The sequence below is a fragment of the Spermophilus citellus genome, assembly GCF_964194105.1.
Source record: "Spermophilus citellus genome assembly, chromosome: 7".
Lineage (NCBI taxonomy): Eukaryota > Metazoa > Chordata > Mammalia > Rodentia > Sciuridae > Spermophilus > Spermophilus citellus.
The window spans coordinates 152,865,484-152,884,956 of NC_138188.1; the positions used below are offsets into that span (position 1 = coordinate 152,865,484).

Here is a 19,473-nt window from a genome sequence, read left to right on the forward strand (position 1 = left end):
CAATCTGGAAAGCAGAAAAAAACTCAAAAAACTAGGAATGGAACCAATTTATGACCCAGTTTCCTACTCCTTGGTGCTTATCCAAAAGAACTAAAATCAGTATATTATAGTGTTATAGACACTTCAATATTTATAGCCGCACAATTTACAATAGCCAAATTATGGAATCAGCCTAGATTTTTGTCAATAGATGAATGAATTAGGAGAATACATGTGTATGTATATCACATAATAACAGAGTTTTTTTATTCAGCCATAAATAAGAGTAAAATTATGGCATGTGCCCGTAAATGGATAGAACTAGAGATCATCGTGCTAAATGAAAAAATACAGACCCAGAAATTTAAGGGTCAAATGTTTTCTCTGATGTGTAGAAGCACAGAGAAAAAATAAAGAAAAAGAAAAAGAAAGGTCAGGGTACCTCCCATGAAAGTAAAGGAAATAAGAGGAATAGAGAATTGAATGGGAAGGAGGAGGGTTGGGAAAAGGGAAAAAACAGTGGAATGAATCTGATATAACTTTCCCATACAATGTGAATATATCACAGAGAATTTTACCTTTATTAATATTCATAATTCTCTAACGTTAAAAAAACTATAAATAAATAGAAGAAAGATTAGTGAAGAAAGGGAACAGGGGAGAGAAGAAGAGATGAGAACAGAAAGTACTAGAGACTAAGCTGAAGCAAATTATGTTTGTATAATTACATCAAAATGAACCTTAACATTTTGTGTAACTAAAATTAACTAATAAAAAAAGAGTGTAGCAAGGATAGGCATTCCTTTGGAAAAATCTTCAGCTATTCTTCATTGAGTATTAAGTTTGGTCTCTATGATCTTTATGGTCTTTATAATATTGAGGTACATTTCTTCTACATCTAAACTGTTGAGATTTTCATATAGTTGATGATGAATTTTGACAAATATCTCTACTGCATCTTTTGAGATGCTTGTATTTTTTTGTCCCTTATACTCTTAATGAGGTGGTTTGACATATCATCCTTGCCTCCCAGAGATTAAGCTCACTTAATCGTGGGAAAAGAACCCTGTGATGTCATGTGGATTTTAGCTTGCTGGTGTGTTGTTGAGGATTTCTGCACGTAGGATCATGAGGGATGCTTCTTTTCCTGTAGTGTTCTGCCTTACTTTGCTTTCACAGTAATACTGGCCTCATAAAACAAATGTGAAAGTATTCCATCTTCTTAAATTTTGGTGAAAGCGTTTGAGGGGGACTTATTTTAGTTCTTTTTAAGTGTTTTGTAGAATTCAGCCATGAATCAATCCATCAGTTCCTGCTTTGATTTGAGGGGGGACTTTATTACTGAAGAATCTCCTTACTATTTATTATGATGTTTATATTTTTAATTTTTTATGAATTAGTTTTGTTAGGTTGTCTCTGTCTCAGAATTTATCCATTTGTACAGAGTATCCAATTTGTTGGCATAAAATTTTACTTCCTATTCTTTTGCATTACTGCAATATCATTTGAAATGTCTCCTCCTCAGCTATGACATCATTATTTAAGTTCTCTCATTTTTCTTAGTCTATATGAAGATTTTAAATTTCATTGATCTTTTCCCAAAATAAACAATTAGCTCCATTGATTAATTTCTATTCTTTTCAAATCCTCATTTCATAAATTTCTGTTCCAGTCTTTAGAATTTTCTTTCCTCTACTAAGTTTGGGTTTAGTCTTTCTTGGTTTTCTACACTAATTAGCTATAAAGTTACATTGAATATTTGGGATGTCTCTCTTTCTTTGCAATGTAGGCAATTGTTTCCATAAATTTCCCTCATAGAGCTGCCTTTGGAGCCTGCCATAATTGTAGTTACATGGTACTTTGATTGCCTCTGTATTTTTAAATTTCCTTTCCATTTCTTCCTCAGCCTATTTATTCTTTACTATATAATGTTACCTAGTTGCCAAATGTTTATGTATTTTTTCAAGAGCTATCATTATTAATTCTTTGTGTCAAGTCATTTAGGTCAGAGGATCCTTGATATGATCTCAACCTTTTTAAATATATTGAGACAAGTTTTCAGGTCTAATGTATGATCTCCCTAGAGAATGATCTGTATGCTTTTCAGAATAATGTGGGTTTTGCAAGAGTTTCTTCAAATGTTCTATTTCTGTATGCTCTGTTTATTTCCTCTAAAGTGCAGTTCATCTCAAAAGGTATTTTGATTTCTGTCCATGTAATCTTTTCATTCTTGGGGATGCTCTACAGTCATTGTGTTACCAACAGCTATCCCTCTCTTCATGTCTATTAGTATTTGCTTGATATATTGTAGGAAATGAGATGTGTTGAGGGCATGTGTATTATAATTATTGCATTCTTGATGAGTTAATTACAACATCATTATATAATGATATTCCTCATTTCATTTTGTTATTTCTGAATTGATGTACATTTTTTTCTGATGTAGGTATGCATATTTCCTTTTGTCTTCCATTATTTAGAATAACATTTTCCATATTCTGCTGAGGGAAGACACATGGGCATAACTAACAGAAAATCCCGCAGAAGTGGCACGTGGAGAACCTTTCAGAAATGAGAAATAGTAATAACAGAAGTAAGAGGTAGATTAATTGATAATTATTCCCTCCTTGTTCATGCCTTTAACGTGGTCATTAGAAATAATGATATAAATGTACATGTAGTAGTATAGGTGGATCTTCCTATGCAGATCATGCTAAAAGAAAACGGTTTTAGAAGATAAGTATTCTTATTATTTACAAAGCAACAGAATATTTAATACAACTCACTGCCCCAAATGCTCAAATCCTGAGACAAAAGAATTACCAATTACTAATTTTTAAAGATTTTTCAGTGTTTGCATACACATAATTAAGATAGCCCATGTCTAAATACAAATTAATTTGTTTCATACCCATAAAATCAACATAAACTAAACATAAGTTTAAATATTATTTTTAATGTTTTAGCATGAAAAAAAGTCTCATGATGTGGAATTTTTCAAGTGTCCTTGTTCAAACAAGATTCAAATTGACAATCCCATATTTTACATTTTTGGATCAGGACTACTCAACATATATAGCAACCACTCTTTTTGAGTCTCTGGTGGGGTGAGATAGGATGATTTCTTATGAATAAGAAGAATCATATAAATGGGTTTGAGTAACATTTGGGAAAGGGAATGCATATAAAAGACAAATGTAGTGAATGCATCAATAATGTGTTAAACAAAATAGTAAAAACAGAAAAAAGGTCAATATGAACAAATGATAATGTAAAAGAAAACATAGGGTAGTGTATTAAGCTGAACCCTCTCCATGTGAGAAAAAAAAATGCATGTGAAGACCTCAATTGTGCTAGTGTCCACGCTGTAATTACTATAAGGCATCTGTCCTTATGCTTTTGCTTTTTTTTTTTTTGGCTTTAATCCTTTCTCTTGGGAGTTAAGACCTGTTGGAGTTTGGCACATGCTACAACTGGTAAGCACCAGCCTCTATCCAAGCCATTTCTCTTTAACACCTTTAGTTAGGAGAAGCCATGTGACAGAGTAAACGCCAAATGGGATGAGGCAAAAGGTCAGGGATTCTTTTCCTAAATATAGAGGCATGATTCTTAGAAAGATCCCTTTGTCTTCATCACTTGCCTTTGCTCTTCTTTCATGCCTGGAATAAGAGCGTGATGTTGGTTATGTTCAACAGCTATTTTGGAAACATGAGTGAAAATGTCAGAGAGCAAAGTTGGAGAACAGGAAGAATGCTGGGCCCTATTCTTTTCAATGAGAAGATTTTATAGTCTTGTCTATTCAATTTAAGATTTCTTGCTTTATATACTTCAAAAAATTTAGCTTCAAATAAATATAGTTTGCAACCAGGCATTGAGGTACATACCTGTAGTTCCACCTGCTAGGGATGCTGAGGCATGAGGATCACTTGAGCACGGAAGTTTGAGACCAACTAGGAATACAGAGCAACGACTAATCACAAAATTCAATCAATAAATAGAATGCAATAAATATATGAAAATTAAATTAATATAGTTTCCACCTCATTACCACAATTGAAAATCACAATTAAATCAATCACCACTGTACATATTCATTAATTTTTATGACTAGATCCCCTTCTCTTTAATCTCCATATTCCAGTCTTTTTTTGTTTGCAAGACATGAAATTCAGTATGTGATATTTGTTCTGTGTTGAAATAGAATTGATGTTATAGTGATTTGGAAAAATGCAAATGAAATATTTGAATCCATCCAATAAAAATTAAATATAATTTATCAGAAGCTGTGGTCAACAAACATTCCAGGAGACCAAAAATCCAAATATTACTAGTGACCCTGATGCAAAGGGGAAGAGACTTCTAAAAGAGTCAATTATTTTATTCAGACTCTGATTTGTGTTCCATCAGTGTATAGGCCATTATACAGTCCTTCTGTGCTTCTGAAGATAGCTAAAGTACAAAGAGAGGTTACATTAGAGCAATTCACAAAATAACATCTGTCTTCATTGACGTGATGGAACTACTCAGACTACATCAAATGCAGATAGAGTCTGTGATGTTAAATCAGGCGCCCAGCAGACAACAGTCAATCTTCACTTCTCTTTGAAGTTACTGGAAAGAGGGGATTTCAGTTGATCTGGACCTTGGAATGATCGTTTCTTGGAGAAAGGATGACTTCTGGTAGTTAGCTGCAAGAGGAGTAACATCTTCTATAGCAAAATGGTCAGCAGCTACAGCAGCTGGAACTGTATCCACAGGCAGAGCCAGAGCCTCATCTGGAGCCACATCCACAGCGAGATTTTTATCCACAGCCAGAGCCACAGCTACAGCCTCCACAGGGGTCCCCATAGTAGTTCCTACACATGGTGTCAGCAGGTGAACTTTCAGTTAAGGGATTGAAGAATATTTCTAAAGTGTGAATGCCATCCAGTCTTCTAGGACCTTTATATACTTACACGGTTGGGTGTGTCATAGCTGTCACGGGCTCTGCTCTCTCATTTTGCAATTCTGTTTCTAAACTGAGCTTATCTGTGTACTCTCATTTTGCTAGTTAGAAATTTTTGCAAACCTTCAAGGAAAAAAAAGCTATATTGTCTAACCACTCAAGCTTATGAAGCCATAATTTATCTTCCATAATTTCACATCCATGACAAGATACAACACTTTCCAAATATGTTATAAATATGTGTTTCCTTGTCCTTCTGTTCTTTCAAGTTCTTGGAAATCATCTTTTAAATAATGTTATTAAGAATCAGTCATACTATTATCAGCAGAAGCAGCAGTCATAGTATTAAAATCAACTTGGTTTCTCTCTTCACTTATTCTTTTTTAATCACTAAATTCTAATATGGAAGCAAATGACGTGAACCAGTTAATTAAACCTATGTTCTGAATGTGCAATTTTACTGTCTTTTCTAATAAGTGGAGATGCAGACTCTTGAAAAATTGATATCAGGGAAACCTGAAAGGGAGTCTATTCCATTTTCAGAGTCATCTAACCAATTTTTTAAAAAAATTCTTATTTTTGTCAAGTCTATTTCTCTTAAAATTCTGCCCATTGGTCTAGTTCTTGATAGTGGAAATGTGGAGTTTTTAATAAATTTCTTTCACATGCAAAAACAAAGTTCATAAAATATGTAGAGACATAAGCGTAAAGAGATCTCAGTGGAAAGTTTGGGGGACAAATTCAAACACACGTAATCATAACTTGGAGGCACCATATAAAGAAGTCACCAGCAGTCAGTTACAAAAGATGCACATCTTAGTGTTGGAGAAATTTGCTCAATTTAGTGAAAATGAAATGAAAGCACCACATAAAAAGGTAGCTTCCAGGTGGATTAAAATCCAAAAGTGAAAGATAAAAGATTTGGCACTGAAGTGAAGCTATAAGAACTGCAGTTTTAGGGTGCAGACTGGTGCAGACATTCTGGATAGTAACCTGCCAGAACTTGGAAAACTGAATATACACTAATCCTGCAATCACTCCAGCAATTCAGACCTTGAACTGACGCTCACAGAAGTCCATAGGGAACATTATTCATTGGAATGGTGTTGTGGTGAAGAGCTGCAGAAAAACAGGTGTGCATCACTGAGAAAGTGAAAGGACACAATCTTGGATAAGTGGCACATGGAGTACCATGCAACAATTAGACATAGTAATACTAGGACCCCATTGTTGTTTGCATCCTTTGTCCTTCTTCCTCATTCATGGCTATCATATGGTCATTAGAAATCTAAATGAACGTGTAATAGTGAAGACAGACTTATCAATACAATTCACAGTGAGTAAAATCCAATTTTAAAAATGGCATAGTTTATTACTGAGTAACTTCATCTACAATTCTTAAAACTGAAGTGTTATGGATCACTGATTTTTTTGCAATATTTGTACATTGAGATATCTTGGGAATAGAACTCAAATCTGAAAGTGAAATCATATGTATTTTATACATGCTTTTCTGCATGAAATAAACTTTAAGAGATAGGATTTTCCACTATTTAGTGTTCAAACAAGATTCTAATGGAAGATTCCTGATTTTAGCTTTTCTGATTAGGAGTATTCAACGTATAAAATGACCATGCTCTGGGACCCTTGTGGATTGAAATGGGATGGTTGCAAAGAAGAAAGAAATAAAATATAAGAAGGCTATGAGTGTCAGATAAGAATGAGAATAGATAAAAGAGAAATAAAAATATATAAAAGAACATGTTAAACAAAATTTAAAATCAGAAAATACCCTGCATGAAAACGATAGAAAAAAAATAGAAACAGGGGAGTATATTGAGATCATCCCCTACACTTGAGGAAAAACGTATGTGAAGACATTAATTGTGCCCCCCACAAGCTAGAAACTACTGAAAGACAAACGTCCACGCACATAAGCTTTTGCTTCAATGGGTTTTTTTATTCTTTCCCCCAGTAGCCAGACCTATGGAACGTTACCACACTCTGTGACTGGGGAGTACGATCCCTGTCCAAAATCTTTTCTCTGTAGCACCTTCATCTAGGAGAAGCCACATACCACAGTAAAGGTCAAGAGGAGTAAGATAAATGAAAAGGATTCCATTCCAAATCTAAAGACAGTTCTTAATAATGTTTTATTGGCTTTGACGTTTGCCCATATGTTTTTGTTTGTTTGTTTGTTTGTTTAATGCCAGGAACATGAGCATGATGTTGGTTAGACTCAGCAACCACTTTGACCACCAAGAGTATAAAAAATCACAGGAAGATTGGGGACCAGGAAGAACAATGGATTCTACTCTTTTTTCTTTTCACTGAGCAGTTTTTGCAATCTCATCTAAACACTCTAGAATTCTTGTTTCACACATTTTTACATTTTTTTAGCTTCAAATCCACCTACTTGCAACTAGACAGGGAGGCAGTCCAGTAGTATTCCTGTACTCCCAGTTATGGGGGAAGGGGAGGCAGGAGGATCACTGGAGCCCAGGAGTTTGAGACCATCCTGGGCAACATGATAAGACCCTATCTTTAATTAATTAACACTAAAATTAAATGCATTAATATAATCCCAACTTTATTACCATGATCTAAAACCAGAAATAAATAAATCACTTCTATAATAATCTGTGAATTCATCCTAGATTTCCTTATTCTGAACCTTCATTCATGTAAGACAAGAAATTTTTAGTGTGATATTTGTGTGTTTGTGTTGAGATACAAGGGTAATGAGTGGATATTATATTAACTTGGAAATATGTAAATTAGATAACATTTTAATATAAACTATCTAAAACATTATTATTATTATTATTATTATTATTATTATTATTATTATTATTATTTGTATGATGCTGGAGATCTAACCCAGGGCCTTGCGCATGCAAGGCAAGCACTCTACCAACTGAGTTGTATCCCTTAAAAATACTGTATTTATCCCAAGTAGAATTTAACAAACATTCCAGGAAATCAAAAACATCGTTAGTGACACTGATGGAAGGAGACCATACTTTTTAGTAAATAAATACTTTTATTAAGAAAATGCTATTAGAATTACATTTAGTATATACTTATCATACAGTCTTTCTGCTGATAGGATAAAGAAAGAGATAAAGTTGTAAGAATTTACATTCAAATATTTAACAAAATTCACAATGTCTTCAGTGATGTGATGCAACTACTCAGTCTACTTCAAGAGCTAACAGAGGTTTTGATGTTAATTCAGGTGCCTAACAGAAATTAATCAATCTTCAGTTTGAAGTTAATGGATGCAGAGGTTTCAATTGAACTTGCTGTGGAGTGGTCATTTCAAGGGCAAAGGATGGCTTGTTGCAATGATTAGCAGCAAGAGGAATAACATCTTCTGTAGCTGCAGCAGCCAGAGCCATATCCATAGCTGTGGCGGGAGCCATATCCCCATCCAGAGCCATAGCCACAGCCACAGTCACATCCAGAGCCATAGCCACAGCCAGAGCCAAAGCCACAGCCACAGCCACAGCCATATCCACAGCCAGAGCCACATCCATACCTAGAGCCACAGCCAAAGCCAGATCTGTATCCACAGCCATATCCACAGCCAGAGCTGCATCCACAGCCAGAGCCACAGCCAGAGCCAGAGCCGCATCCATACCTAGAGCCACAGCCAAAGCCAGATCTGTATCCACAGCCATATCCACAGCCAGAGCCACATCCACAACCAGATCTGTATCCCCAGCCAGAGCCGAATCCATAGCCAGAGCCAGAGCCACAGCCACAGCCACAGCCACAGCCATATCCACAGCCAGAGCCGCATCCATAGCCAGAGCCACAGCCGCAGCCTCCACAGGAGTTCCCGTAGTAGTTGCTGCACATGGTGTCAGGAGGTGAGGTTTCAGTGGAGGGGTTGAAGGATGTTTCTAAAGTGCGAATGTCACCCAGTCCTCCAGGACCTTTATATACTTACAGGTTGGATGTGTCATAGCTCACATGGGCTCCGTTCTCTCATTTTACAAACATGTGCCTAAAATCGAGACCATTCCATGCACACTCATTTTGCTAGGAATTTGTGATTTACTTCCTGCTGCCCTAAGAATTTTCATAACCCTTAAAGAAATGAAGGTACATGTTCTAAAACACAAAGTAATAACAGTATAATTTTTTATCTTCCTACATTTTATTTCATAATCATAACATAATAGGATATATCCTCAGAACATGTTTTTACCTAAATGTGTTTGCTTTCAAGATCATGGAAATTCTCAAATAAATAATAAGATATAGCAATTAATATAATCATCACCAGTAGTAGCAGCAGCAGCAGCAACAGCACCTTACGTTCTTTCTTTCCTAATACTTTCCTGTTTGAAAATAAATTATTATGTTACTTTTTTATGAATTTTTAGACAAAGAAGTGAATATTTCAACACGCTACCTAAGGGCCCCAGCCATCTGTACCTACTTGATGTCTGGTAGCTAGTTTGGGGTTCTTGTCTCTTCTCTTCTTTGTATTAAAGTATCATTGAAACTTGAACACAGTAATTTTGTATTTGGAGCCAGGTGCTGTCTCTTGGCTGGCTTTCAGCAGTAGAGTCTCTACCCCTGAACTTGCAGTATCCCAGTAGATTCCTAGCACTTCACAGAAGAGGGGGAAACAAGCAATAGCAATGCCCTAGCTGTGTGCATGTGTCCAGTCATCGTCAAAATCCAATTACAAATCTATAAAGAAATTTATTGTCCATTAGTCAGTTTTGTGAATATGTGATTCCAAAGACATATTAGCAAAGCTCCGTGGAGGACCAAGAAGTGTATGTTTGGAAATGCAACATTTAGAATGAACTTGACTGATTGCTTCAAATAGTTCACTAATTACTGGATAATCACTGAAGGTGATTTTATTTGCACATTACTCTGCCCTATCCATAAACTCAATATTTCATATTTTTATGAATATACTTGTGAATATGACATTCTGCTAATGTTCTTTCATGCTTCGAGTCATTCCTCAATAATTTTTATCAACACATTTGGACAAAGTGGAATAAAAATGAATATCCTTTGCCAAACAAAGCTGTCAAGTGTTTTATAAATTCCTTCAGCCCTTTTGTCTATTTGATCACAATGAAATTGTGAAATACGTAAGTAGCTTATAAAACAGAAATGCTAATACAAAATGGTTAGGAAACTTAACTGAATCCACAGGGCTAATATACTACCAAGTTCAAGAATGTGATCTTCCTTGTTAGGCTGCATTAAAAAAAAAACTCATTTCTGATCAATGAATACTTGAAAACTTGCTGTGAATGGAATTTTACATTTTATGTGGTAACATTTTTCACAGTATGATCATTATAAAATCCCCACTCATATTAGGTTCTCATTATTCTAAAAGCCACAGAGAATCCTACATACAATTTATTTCACAGTTTTGTTCCCAAGCTATTCCAACAAGTATGGCAGATGCAATTTCAAAATTATGACTGTCACTCCAAAATGCTCTATGGCTGAAACCTGCTGGTATGACGGATTCCCTAATATCTGTTGACATGAGAAAAATGTTGTTCTGGTCATCCACAGCAGCCAAACTTTACCAGGTAGTTTAGAGAACAGAAGAGGAAGCCAACTGTAATTGTTTTCTATTCAACAGACTACCATGTCTGACAATCTTTCTGTATCCCAAATGAACACGGTTTGTAAAGTCTAATATGGAAATATTTTCTACTTTCCTAGAATAGAAGGAAGGAAAGAAATGGATATGTGGGATCAACTCCTTCAATCCCTCTTTCTCAGTTTGCAATTTCACCCTCAAATAACCCTCAGATTGAGTGAGTCCACCTGGGTTTAAACACAGCTAGTGGTAAAGCACCTGATGAGGAAGTCAATCTTCTTTCAGATGGTGTCATATGTGAGAAAGAGCTCTTGTTGTGAGGAATTTATGTGTCATGATCATCTATTTGCTTCAACATAATTATTGTCCACAATGACACAGAGTATATCCATAATACTAATCTTACTAGTATTCCAATATCTCTTTCAGATTTGAAACTGAACATACCACCCTCAACTTCCTACAATTCTAAGTGCTAAAAGGAAATATGTGTTACTAAAGACATGATCTTCTTTGGGTTTTCTAACTTCTCCAACACTGTTGTTTAAGGTCTTCAGGGTCCTCCCTCCAAAAGTTCCCGATGTTCCTCTGTTCCTTTATCTATTTCAACACCCAAAAGCAAGCCCAAATTGAACCTGTCTGCAAATTTTTACAGATGTAATTTTTGAGCCTCTGTCACTCCCCTGCCGACCCACTTTTGCATGGTTAGCAGTTTCCTGAAGCAGACTTTCCAGTAACATCCTGTGTGTGTACACGTGTGTGCACATATTGATGAATGAAGAGCACTGATTGATAGAGAAAGAAAGAAATGGATAAACCCAAGTCATGAGACTCAAACGCTTAAGAACAAACCCATGAGTGAAACGAATTGGAGAACACAAGACTCGGCTCGTGGGGGACGGCTTCTTCAGGGTCAGTATTCAAGATTTGAGACATTAGGAGTGTCGTGGGCACTGATGGACCAAAATGGATGCCAGGCGCACACAGTTGGTAAAGCAGCTGCATATTAACCCTCCCAGTCCCTGAAAAGGTCAGAGAAATATAGAAACAGAACACAAGTAAAGTGAATAGCAAGTCTGTGTTAGGCAGACATGTGTTACTATATTGAAATGGATGAGATAATTTGTCAAGAGAAGAGGTTTATTTGGCTCCCAGGTTTTGGAAGTCCAATCCATGATTGCTGCACTCTGTTTGGGGCCTCTGAGGAGACAGCCATCATGTGGAGCACAGGGTGCAGTCTCACCACTCTCGTCATGAACAGAGCACAGTGGAAGAGGATGAGGACGTGCCTGGGAAGCCATTGTTCATTTCAAGGGTACCCCACTATGACCCAAGGACCCCTGTATGGTTTGGATATGAAATAAACCCCAAAAGCTCATGATTAAATTATCAGAGCTGTTGCCTAATCAGTGGATTAATCCACTTGATGCATTAATATTTTGAAAGTACTTCTCTACTGAGGGGTGTCTGTAGTTGGATGGGACATGGCCTGAGGAAGTATGTGACTGGGGCATGTCCTTGGGGGTCACAGCTTGTTTCCTGGTTCCTTCCTCCTCTCTCTCTCTCTCTCTCTCTCTCTCTCTCTCTCTCTCTCTCTCTCTCTTCCTCTCTCCCTCTCTCCCCCTCCTCCTCCTCCTCTTCCTCCTCCTCCTCCTCTTCTTCTTCTTCTTCTTCTTCTTCTTCTTCTTCTTCTTCTTCTTCTTCTTCTTCTTCTTCTTCTCTCTCTCTCTCTCTCTCTCTCTCTCTCTCTCTCTCTCTCTCTCTCTCTCTCTCTTTCCTGGTTACCATTAGGTGAGCAGATCTCTGTCATGTCCTTCTGTCATGATGCTCTGCCTCCTGTTGGACAAGAGAAATTGGGCCAGAGGACCATGGGCTGAATTTCTGAAACTGTGAACACAAAACAAACATTTTTACCTATAAATTGTCCTAGACTGGGAATTTGGGAATAGAAACAAAAACAATGAACACTACCTCCACTACCCTCCACTTCCTAGTCTGCCCCCTGCCAATAGTGCCAACTTGGGTCACAGCCTTAAGCAGGGGAAATTTTGGAAGAAAATAATACAAATAATTTAGCTTAATTAAAAAAATACTAAAATTAAATAAATTAATTCTCTTACAACTTTATTACCATTTTCTTAAATCAGAATTAAATCAACCAGTTCTACACTAAGCCATTACTTCAGACTAAGTTTCCTTTCTCATTGAGCTCCTCATTCTGATCCTTATTCTTGAGAGACATGAAATTTATAGTGTGATATTTGTTTCTGTGTTGAAGATATAAAGGTAATAAATCAACATTGTATGAATTAAGAATATAGATATAAGATAATATTTGTATCCAACCAATAAAACTCATTGTATTAGTCCCAAGTTGAGTTGCACAAACTTTAGAGGAGACCAAAATTCCAACCATTAACAGTGACACTTACAGAAGGGAAACAACTCTTTTTAGTAAATATATTCTTTTATTAAGAAACAGCTATTTTGTTCCACTTTAGTATAAACCAATTATACTTCTGCTGATAGCTACAGAACAAATACAAGAAGTTGTTAGAGTTTATATTTTAGTATTCAACAAAATAATATCTGTTTTCAGAGACGTGATGAAACTTCTTAATCTAATTCAACTGCTAACATGGGTTGTGATGTCAAGTCAAGTGCCCAGCAGAACTTCATCTTTTCTTCAGTTTGAAGTGAACGGATGGGAGGATTTCAACTGAACTTGCTGGTAGAATAGTATTTTAAAGAGAAAAGGATGATTTGTTGAAGTGATCAGCAGCACGAAGAAGAGCATCTTCTGTAGCTGCAGCAGCCAGAGCGGTATCCACAGCCATAACGGGAGCCATATCCACAGCCAGAGCCATATCTACAGCCATATCCACTGCCAGAGCCATAACCACAGACAGAGCCGCAGCCACAGCCGGATCTGTTTCCACAGCCCGATCCATATCCACAGCCAGAGCTGTATCCACAGTTGGAGCCGTATCCACAGCCAGAGCCATATCCACAGCCAGAGCCATATCCACATCCTGAGCCATATCCACAGCCAGAGCCATAGCCACAGCTAGAGCCATAGCCACAGCCAGATTTGTATCCACAGCTCAGGCCATATCCACAGCCAGAGCTATATCCACAGCCAGAGCCATATCCACAGCCAGAGCCATATCCATAGCCAGAGCCGTAACCACAGCCAGAGCCGCAGCCGCAGCCTCCACAGGAGTTCCCATAGTAGTTGCTGCACATTGTGTCAGGAGGTGAGGTCTCAGTGGAGGGGTTGAAGGATGTTTCTAAAGTGTGAATGTCACCCAGTCCTCCAGGATCTTTATATACTTACAGGTTGGATGTGTCATAGCTCACATGGCTCTGTTCTCTCATTTTACAAACATGTGCCTGAACTGAGTTCAATCTGTGTACAATCATGTTATTAGAAGTTCAGCATTTCCTTAAAGCTTCCCTAGGAATTTTCACAACCCTTCAATAAACAGGTCTATTTTCTAAACACACAGTTGCATAGCACTATTATTTAATCTTATACAATTTCCTTTCATAACCATATCATGACAGAACATACCCTCAAACACATATCTGACTTATAAATATGTGTTTGTTTGTCAGTCTGTTCTTCAAGATTATGAAAACTCCCAATTAAAAACCAGGATCTTGTCATGAAATTATCATCGCCAGCAACATGTTCAGGGTCTATCTTTCCTGCCTTTTCTAATAACTTGTTTTTCAAACATAATTCACAATAGTTACTTTTCATGGATTTTGGAAAATGTAATGAATATTTCAACATGCTAACTATAATACCTTGGTTATTATGAAATAAATAATATTTATTTCTGAAGGAAATGTTTCCTCCCCTCCTGGAAATGCATGTACTTCTCTTCCTTTTCTGTTGCTAGAATTTTTCTTAAAATCGTGATAAGCCCAAATGATTTATAACTGAAAAGAAATAGGAAGAGTTTCCATTTTGAAGTATGAAAATGTGTTGACCCAGTACGTTCTTTCTTCCTGCAGTCCAATTGTTCCACCTCTTAAAAACAAGACTGTGTGTGTTTACTCAGACTACAGTCATGTTGGTGCTCTCCATCAATGCTGCCCTCTCAGTGGAGTTAACCACCAGTGAATACTTCGACAGGTGGAATAGATGAGAACAGGAGATACTGTAGTCAAAGCTACCACATTCGAATTAGACTGGAGGGACAATTTTTAGTGTGCAATAACACAGAATGGTGACTTGAAGAAACAATGCACACTTTTGAACACATTTAAAAGAATGGATTGACGTGCTTGCAGCAGAAACACAGGATGTTTACGTGAGGTGATGATCATACCAATTTTCTTGATTAAATAATTCCACATACTTTCTTCATTTTAGTCTCACCTGTCTTCTCCAAAGTATAATTTTAATAAATATATATACTTGTACTACTTTTTTGCTCCTTTCAATTATGCCTATAGTAAAACTGACCTTCAAAGCAATTTCTTTGTGCTTCACATCACCTTCTTCCCTAGTTTCTATGATAAATGGGGTGCTAGTCCATGGCCATTCTTCTGTTCACAACTCTTTCATGATTTTTTCCTAAATCTTGGGCTTCCTATAGATATTTTACCCTAAATCTCAACTTCTTATCTTACACACTAATAAGATTTTAAAGATGCAACTGACCTCCACCAGATACACACAAATTCTTCCTAAACCTAAACATTTCTGTGTTTATCCAGGATATATAAGCCACACAGCAGTTCAGTTGAGAAAAGTTTAATATCAGAAACAACTACACTATGATAAACAGCAATGATAATATATGAGGAGACTCTGTATGAACTTCCGTCTATGAGATAATGCTCAAGGAAGGAAAAATTTAGAAGGAATATTGTTCAAGGAAGGAAAAATTTATAAGGGATATTGTTCCCAATGATTGAGTAGACAGATAAATTACTGTGCTGCAGTCAAAAATACTGTAGTGTGCACTTAAAAACTGGTGAATGGTTCTATCAGGTCAAGTATTACTATCACTAAAAGAAAGAAAAAACAGAACATAAGGAAAGTTTTGGAGATGATAAATGTGTTTATTACCTTGGTTGTGATGATGAACTCATAGATGTACGCATTTTTCCATATTAATGAAACCACAGGCATTGCATGTGTCAAGCACTTTATGTCAATCAAAACTTGATCAAGCTGAGGGTAAAATGAATAAGCTAACCAGAAAAACACAGACTTTCCACTCAGGTCACTTGACAAATATGACCAACCCTCTGGAATTGTGAACAAGAGATCTTTAGCCGGTGATGTGGATATGTAGATTTACAGAAGACTGCACCACAGAGAGATCCTGGGGAGGGAAAGAAGGATAGACTTCAGGGATGTCTGTTAGGAAGCAGACAAAACTACAGACACTAAGGCATGAGAAGTATTCAAGGTGCCAGTTCCTGTGTTTGGTGTCTCAATAAAGATTACTGACAGGATGATGTCTTTTAGCATCTAGCACATTGTGACCCCAGGCAAAGGTAGGCTTCACCATACATATGTCCTCACACCCACTCTGCTCACATCCTGTGCGTCTCTCCTGTGCCTCAGCCAAAAGCCAGAAGAACCAGTGCCTCCTTCAAGGTCCATATGCATCCTCTACTAAAGTACCTCTTCCATGTTCCTTAGACTCAGTAGTAAGAATAGCATTCCCTGGAAAAGAGAGTGAGCACTTTCCTGGCAGAAATATTCACTAATCATATGACCTTGGAAAATGTCTTCAACCTGGAAGAACCTCAATTTTTGTAATTGCTGATTGGGAAGAAATTTAAGTATATGTATACAAATTTTGCTAAGAGACCCATGAAAAATCTGTAGCAAATATAAAGGGCAAAGTTATAGATGCTCACTCATAACAAACAAAATATATTTTAATCTTTATTCGCTTTCCTGCATTCTAATAAAAGGATTCAACAAAATGACAAATTTTTATACTGACATATGTGTTCTAAAATAGCAATGTTTTCTTTAATGTTGTTATGGTTTATGAATGATGTATATATACATACCCACAGAATAATGCAAATACATTTTGTATATGTTTATACATTATTGATAAGATCTACTTCTCAATATTTGCCATAATTAATTTTCTAAAGTGGACAAACCTTCAAAACACAGACTACAAAGTGATGGACCTCACTGTACTCTACTGAAGCATTTTATACAATAAAGATTTTTTTAAATATAAAATCAAGCAATATGCCACAGGGCTTGCTTCATAGACAATTTCAAAACTCCATAATCAATAAAACCTACTGAAATTGTACCAACACCTCACTGGGGAAGCATGAGGAGAAAATCAATTTCTGCTGATTTAGATAGTCACTGGATTGCTATGTAAAACCAGCCTCTGAATACCAATGTATATTTAAACATTTCAGTAGAGATGACTTAAATGGAATTACAAAGGACCCACTTCAAGTTCATGAGACCAAACTCTGGAAGTTCTATCAGAATCCCCCTGTAAATATATATGAACACCTTTACCTTATTTTTACTTCAGAGATAATTCAGTCTGAATCAACATAGGGTTTCTCCAAAATCCCAATTAGCTAGATGGTTTTATCTATACCGATGAAATGCCTTTTATTCTGCAAAATTTTAAAATTATTTTTAGTTGTAGGTGGATACAATGCCTTTATTCTTATTTATTTGTTTTTATGTGGTGCTGAGGCTCAAACCCAGTGTCTCACCCATGCTAGGTGAGCACTCTACCACTGAGTCCCAGCCTCAAACCCTGCAAATATTTTTTAAGGTAGATTTGAGATTTCAACTCATTTTTGGAAACTAGAAGATTACATCACTTTAACAAAGGGTTAGGCTAAGGCACAAAAGGGTTATATTCCAACTCAAATTCTCATTGTGAAAATATCTATTTATTAAAAGTTCCAATATAAACTAAATATCTTATATTTCTTAATGAAACATACCAAATATAAACTTACATTACCCCATGCACATTTTCCCCCCAATTCCTCCCTATTTTGTTCCCCATGAAACTCTAATTATGTATTTGGTTAAAATAGAATATTTATCTTCTGCCTTCTCTTTTAGTTTAAGCTTCTTTGGATATTCAGAAAAGCTTGAAGACCTTTCTTACTTTGTTAATATAATTATTACTAGCTCTCATCAATCATCCGTTCTTGTCTGTCTCCTAGAGGAAGAGATATTAAAAATATCCTCCTCTCTCTGGCTACCTTCCACACTATAAAAAGTTGTTTCTTTTCACCTTTCCTATTGCTCCTAAGAACATCCAACTTTGACTGTATGCCTCATGGGCATTTCTTTAAATCATAGAATCAACACTTCTTAAATCTTAGAGTCACAAAAAGAGTTGAGATGATGATAAATATAGCTGAGCCTATATGTTTGAATTTCCCCATAAAATGCAGAATAAATTATAATCGAGCTCCTACACAGACACACCCAAAGCTGGAGAACCCGTCTGAGCTCCGATTTCCTTTGGCACTTAGTGTTTAGAAAATGGCCATATCTTGAGAAGTCCTCCTCCCTGAAATTCCTATAAGCCCATCTGATTCTGGACTCTGGAACTAGACAAACAATCTTAAAAGTTCTTCCACGTAATAATTCTCTACACGTGTGGGGGAGAACAGCCCTCTGCTCTTCTCATCACAAGGTGCTCTGAAGCCCATGCTCTATCCGAGTCTTCTCTCTCATAGTCTCCCTGCCCCTTCCTCTCACTCTCTGAACTGCCTTTGAAATGTTCCAAGTCTCTGCCACAGCACATGTTCTCTCCGCTTTTCTTGTGTCCTGTTAATAAGAAATGTTTCTTTCTCCCACAGTCCAATTCCCATGCAGACACTATGAGAATGGCCTAGAAATGGCATGAATTTGTGTCTTTGTGTTCTTATAAAGTGTGATACACTTGGATATGGTAAAGAAGTGGCACAAACTTGTGTTTTAATGTTTATATGAAATGTCATAAGGATGCAAAAAATTAATTGATAATTTACATATGCAAGGACAAATGGCTGCAGTACCAAGAAATACCTTAAAATGAAATCCCAGCAAACCTGAACACCTAACATCACAAGGCGCTGTGGGATGTGGCCCCTGTCCCCCTCTTCATCCTTGCTCCTTTTGCTCTCCTGTTCATGTCATAAATGCACTAACAAAAAATAATGTAAACACAGAAACTCCAGCCACATGGTTCCCTTTAGAGCCATAACCACCGTAACTTCTGTCACCTCAGGGCCTTTGCAAACATTCTTCCCTCTGCCTCCGTCAATTTCCCCGATTCTGACACTTACATATTTTGAGATTTTTCAGATCCCACCTTAGTTGTCACTTCTGCAAACGTGCTTAGCTGATCTTCCTGTCAGAGTGCCATATGAGTTTTCAAAACAAAACAGTATTTTTTTATTAATGTAGATGCAAACTGTTGAGAGTGTTGTTTGTTTAATTTCATTTTGTTTAAACTTAATTTCATTAAGTTTTGGGTGATGTTTTGAATGCTTTCCATCCCCTCCACCAGGATACACCTTCTGTGAGTCAAAGAAAACCATTCTTGTCCAATGATGCTTTCAAGTCCAATGCAGAAATCAAAGAAGGCCTAAATTTATGCAGACATAGACCATTTTCATGTGTTGGACTTAGAATTTTTCAAATGTCTATTCTCTCATAATACCTGTATATTCAATGCAATTACTATCAAAATACCAGTAGGATATATTGTAGATATCAACAAATTAGTTAGAACATTTAAATAAGAAGAAAGAAGAACAAGAAGAACCAAAATAATGTTGAAAAACAATATTGGAAGCATCTACACAATCAAGCCTTAAGAATAACTACAAACCTGTAGTAAATGTTTTTTTTTTTTTTTACACTAACACGAGTTTCCACTAACACAGTATTTACCTGACATTCTAGAAAGGAAAAAAATGACTA

At 36.5% G+C, this 19,473-nt stretch overlaps 2 protein-coding genes across 2 annotated transcripts; both read right to left on the minus strand.

Annotated features, from left to right (window-relative positions):
• Positions 1 to 8,275: 8,275 nt before the first annotated feature.
• LOC308653426 (uncharacterized protein) lies at positions 8,276 to 8,788 on the minus strand (the record flags this gene model as incomplete). Its single annotated transcript, XM_081301986.1, has 1 exon — positions 8,276 to 8,788. The coding sequence occupies one exon, from the start codon at positions 8,786 to 8,788 to the stop codon at positions 8,276 to 8,278; it is 513 nt and encodes a 170-aa protein (XP_081158112.1).
• Positions 8,789 to 13,295: 4,507 nt separating this feature from the next.
• Positions 13,296 to 13,766, minus strand: LOC308653427 (uncharacterized protein; the record flags this gene model as incomplete). The annotated part of the gene is made up of 1 exon (XM_081301987.1): positions 13,296 to 13,766. One exon carries the CDS (start codon positions 13,764 to 13,766, stop codon positions 13,296 to 13,298), a length of 471 nt encoding a protein of 156 aa, XP_081158113.1.
• Positions 13,767 to 19,473: the final 5,707 nt, after the last annotated feature.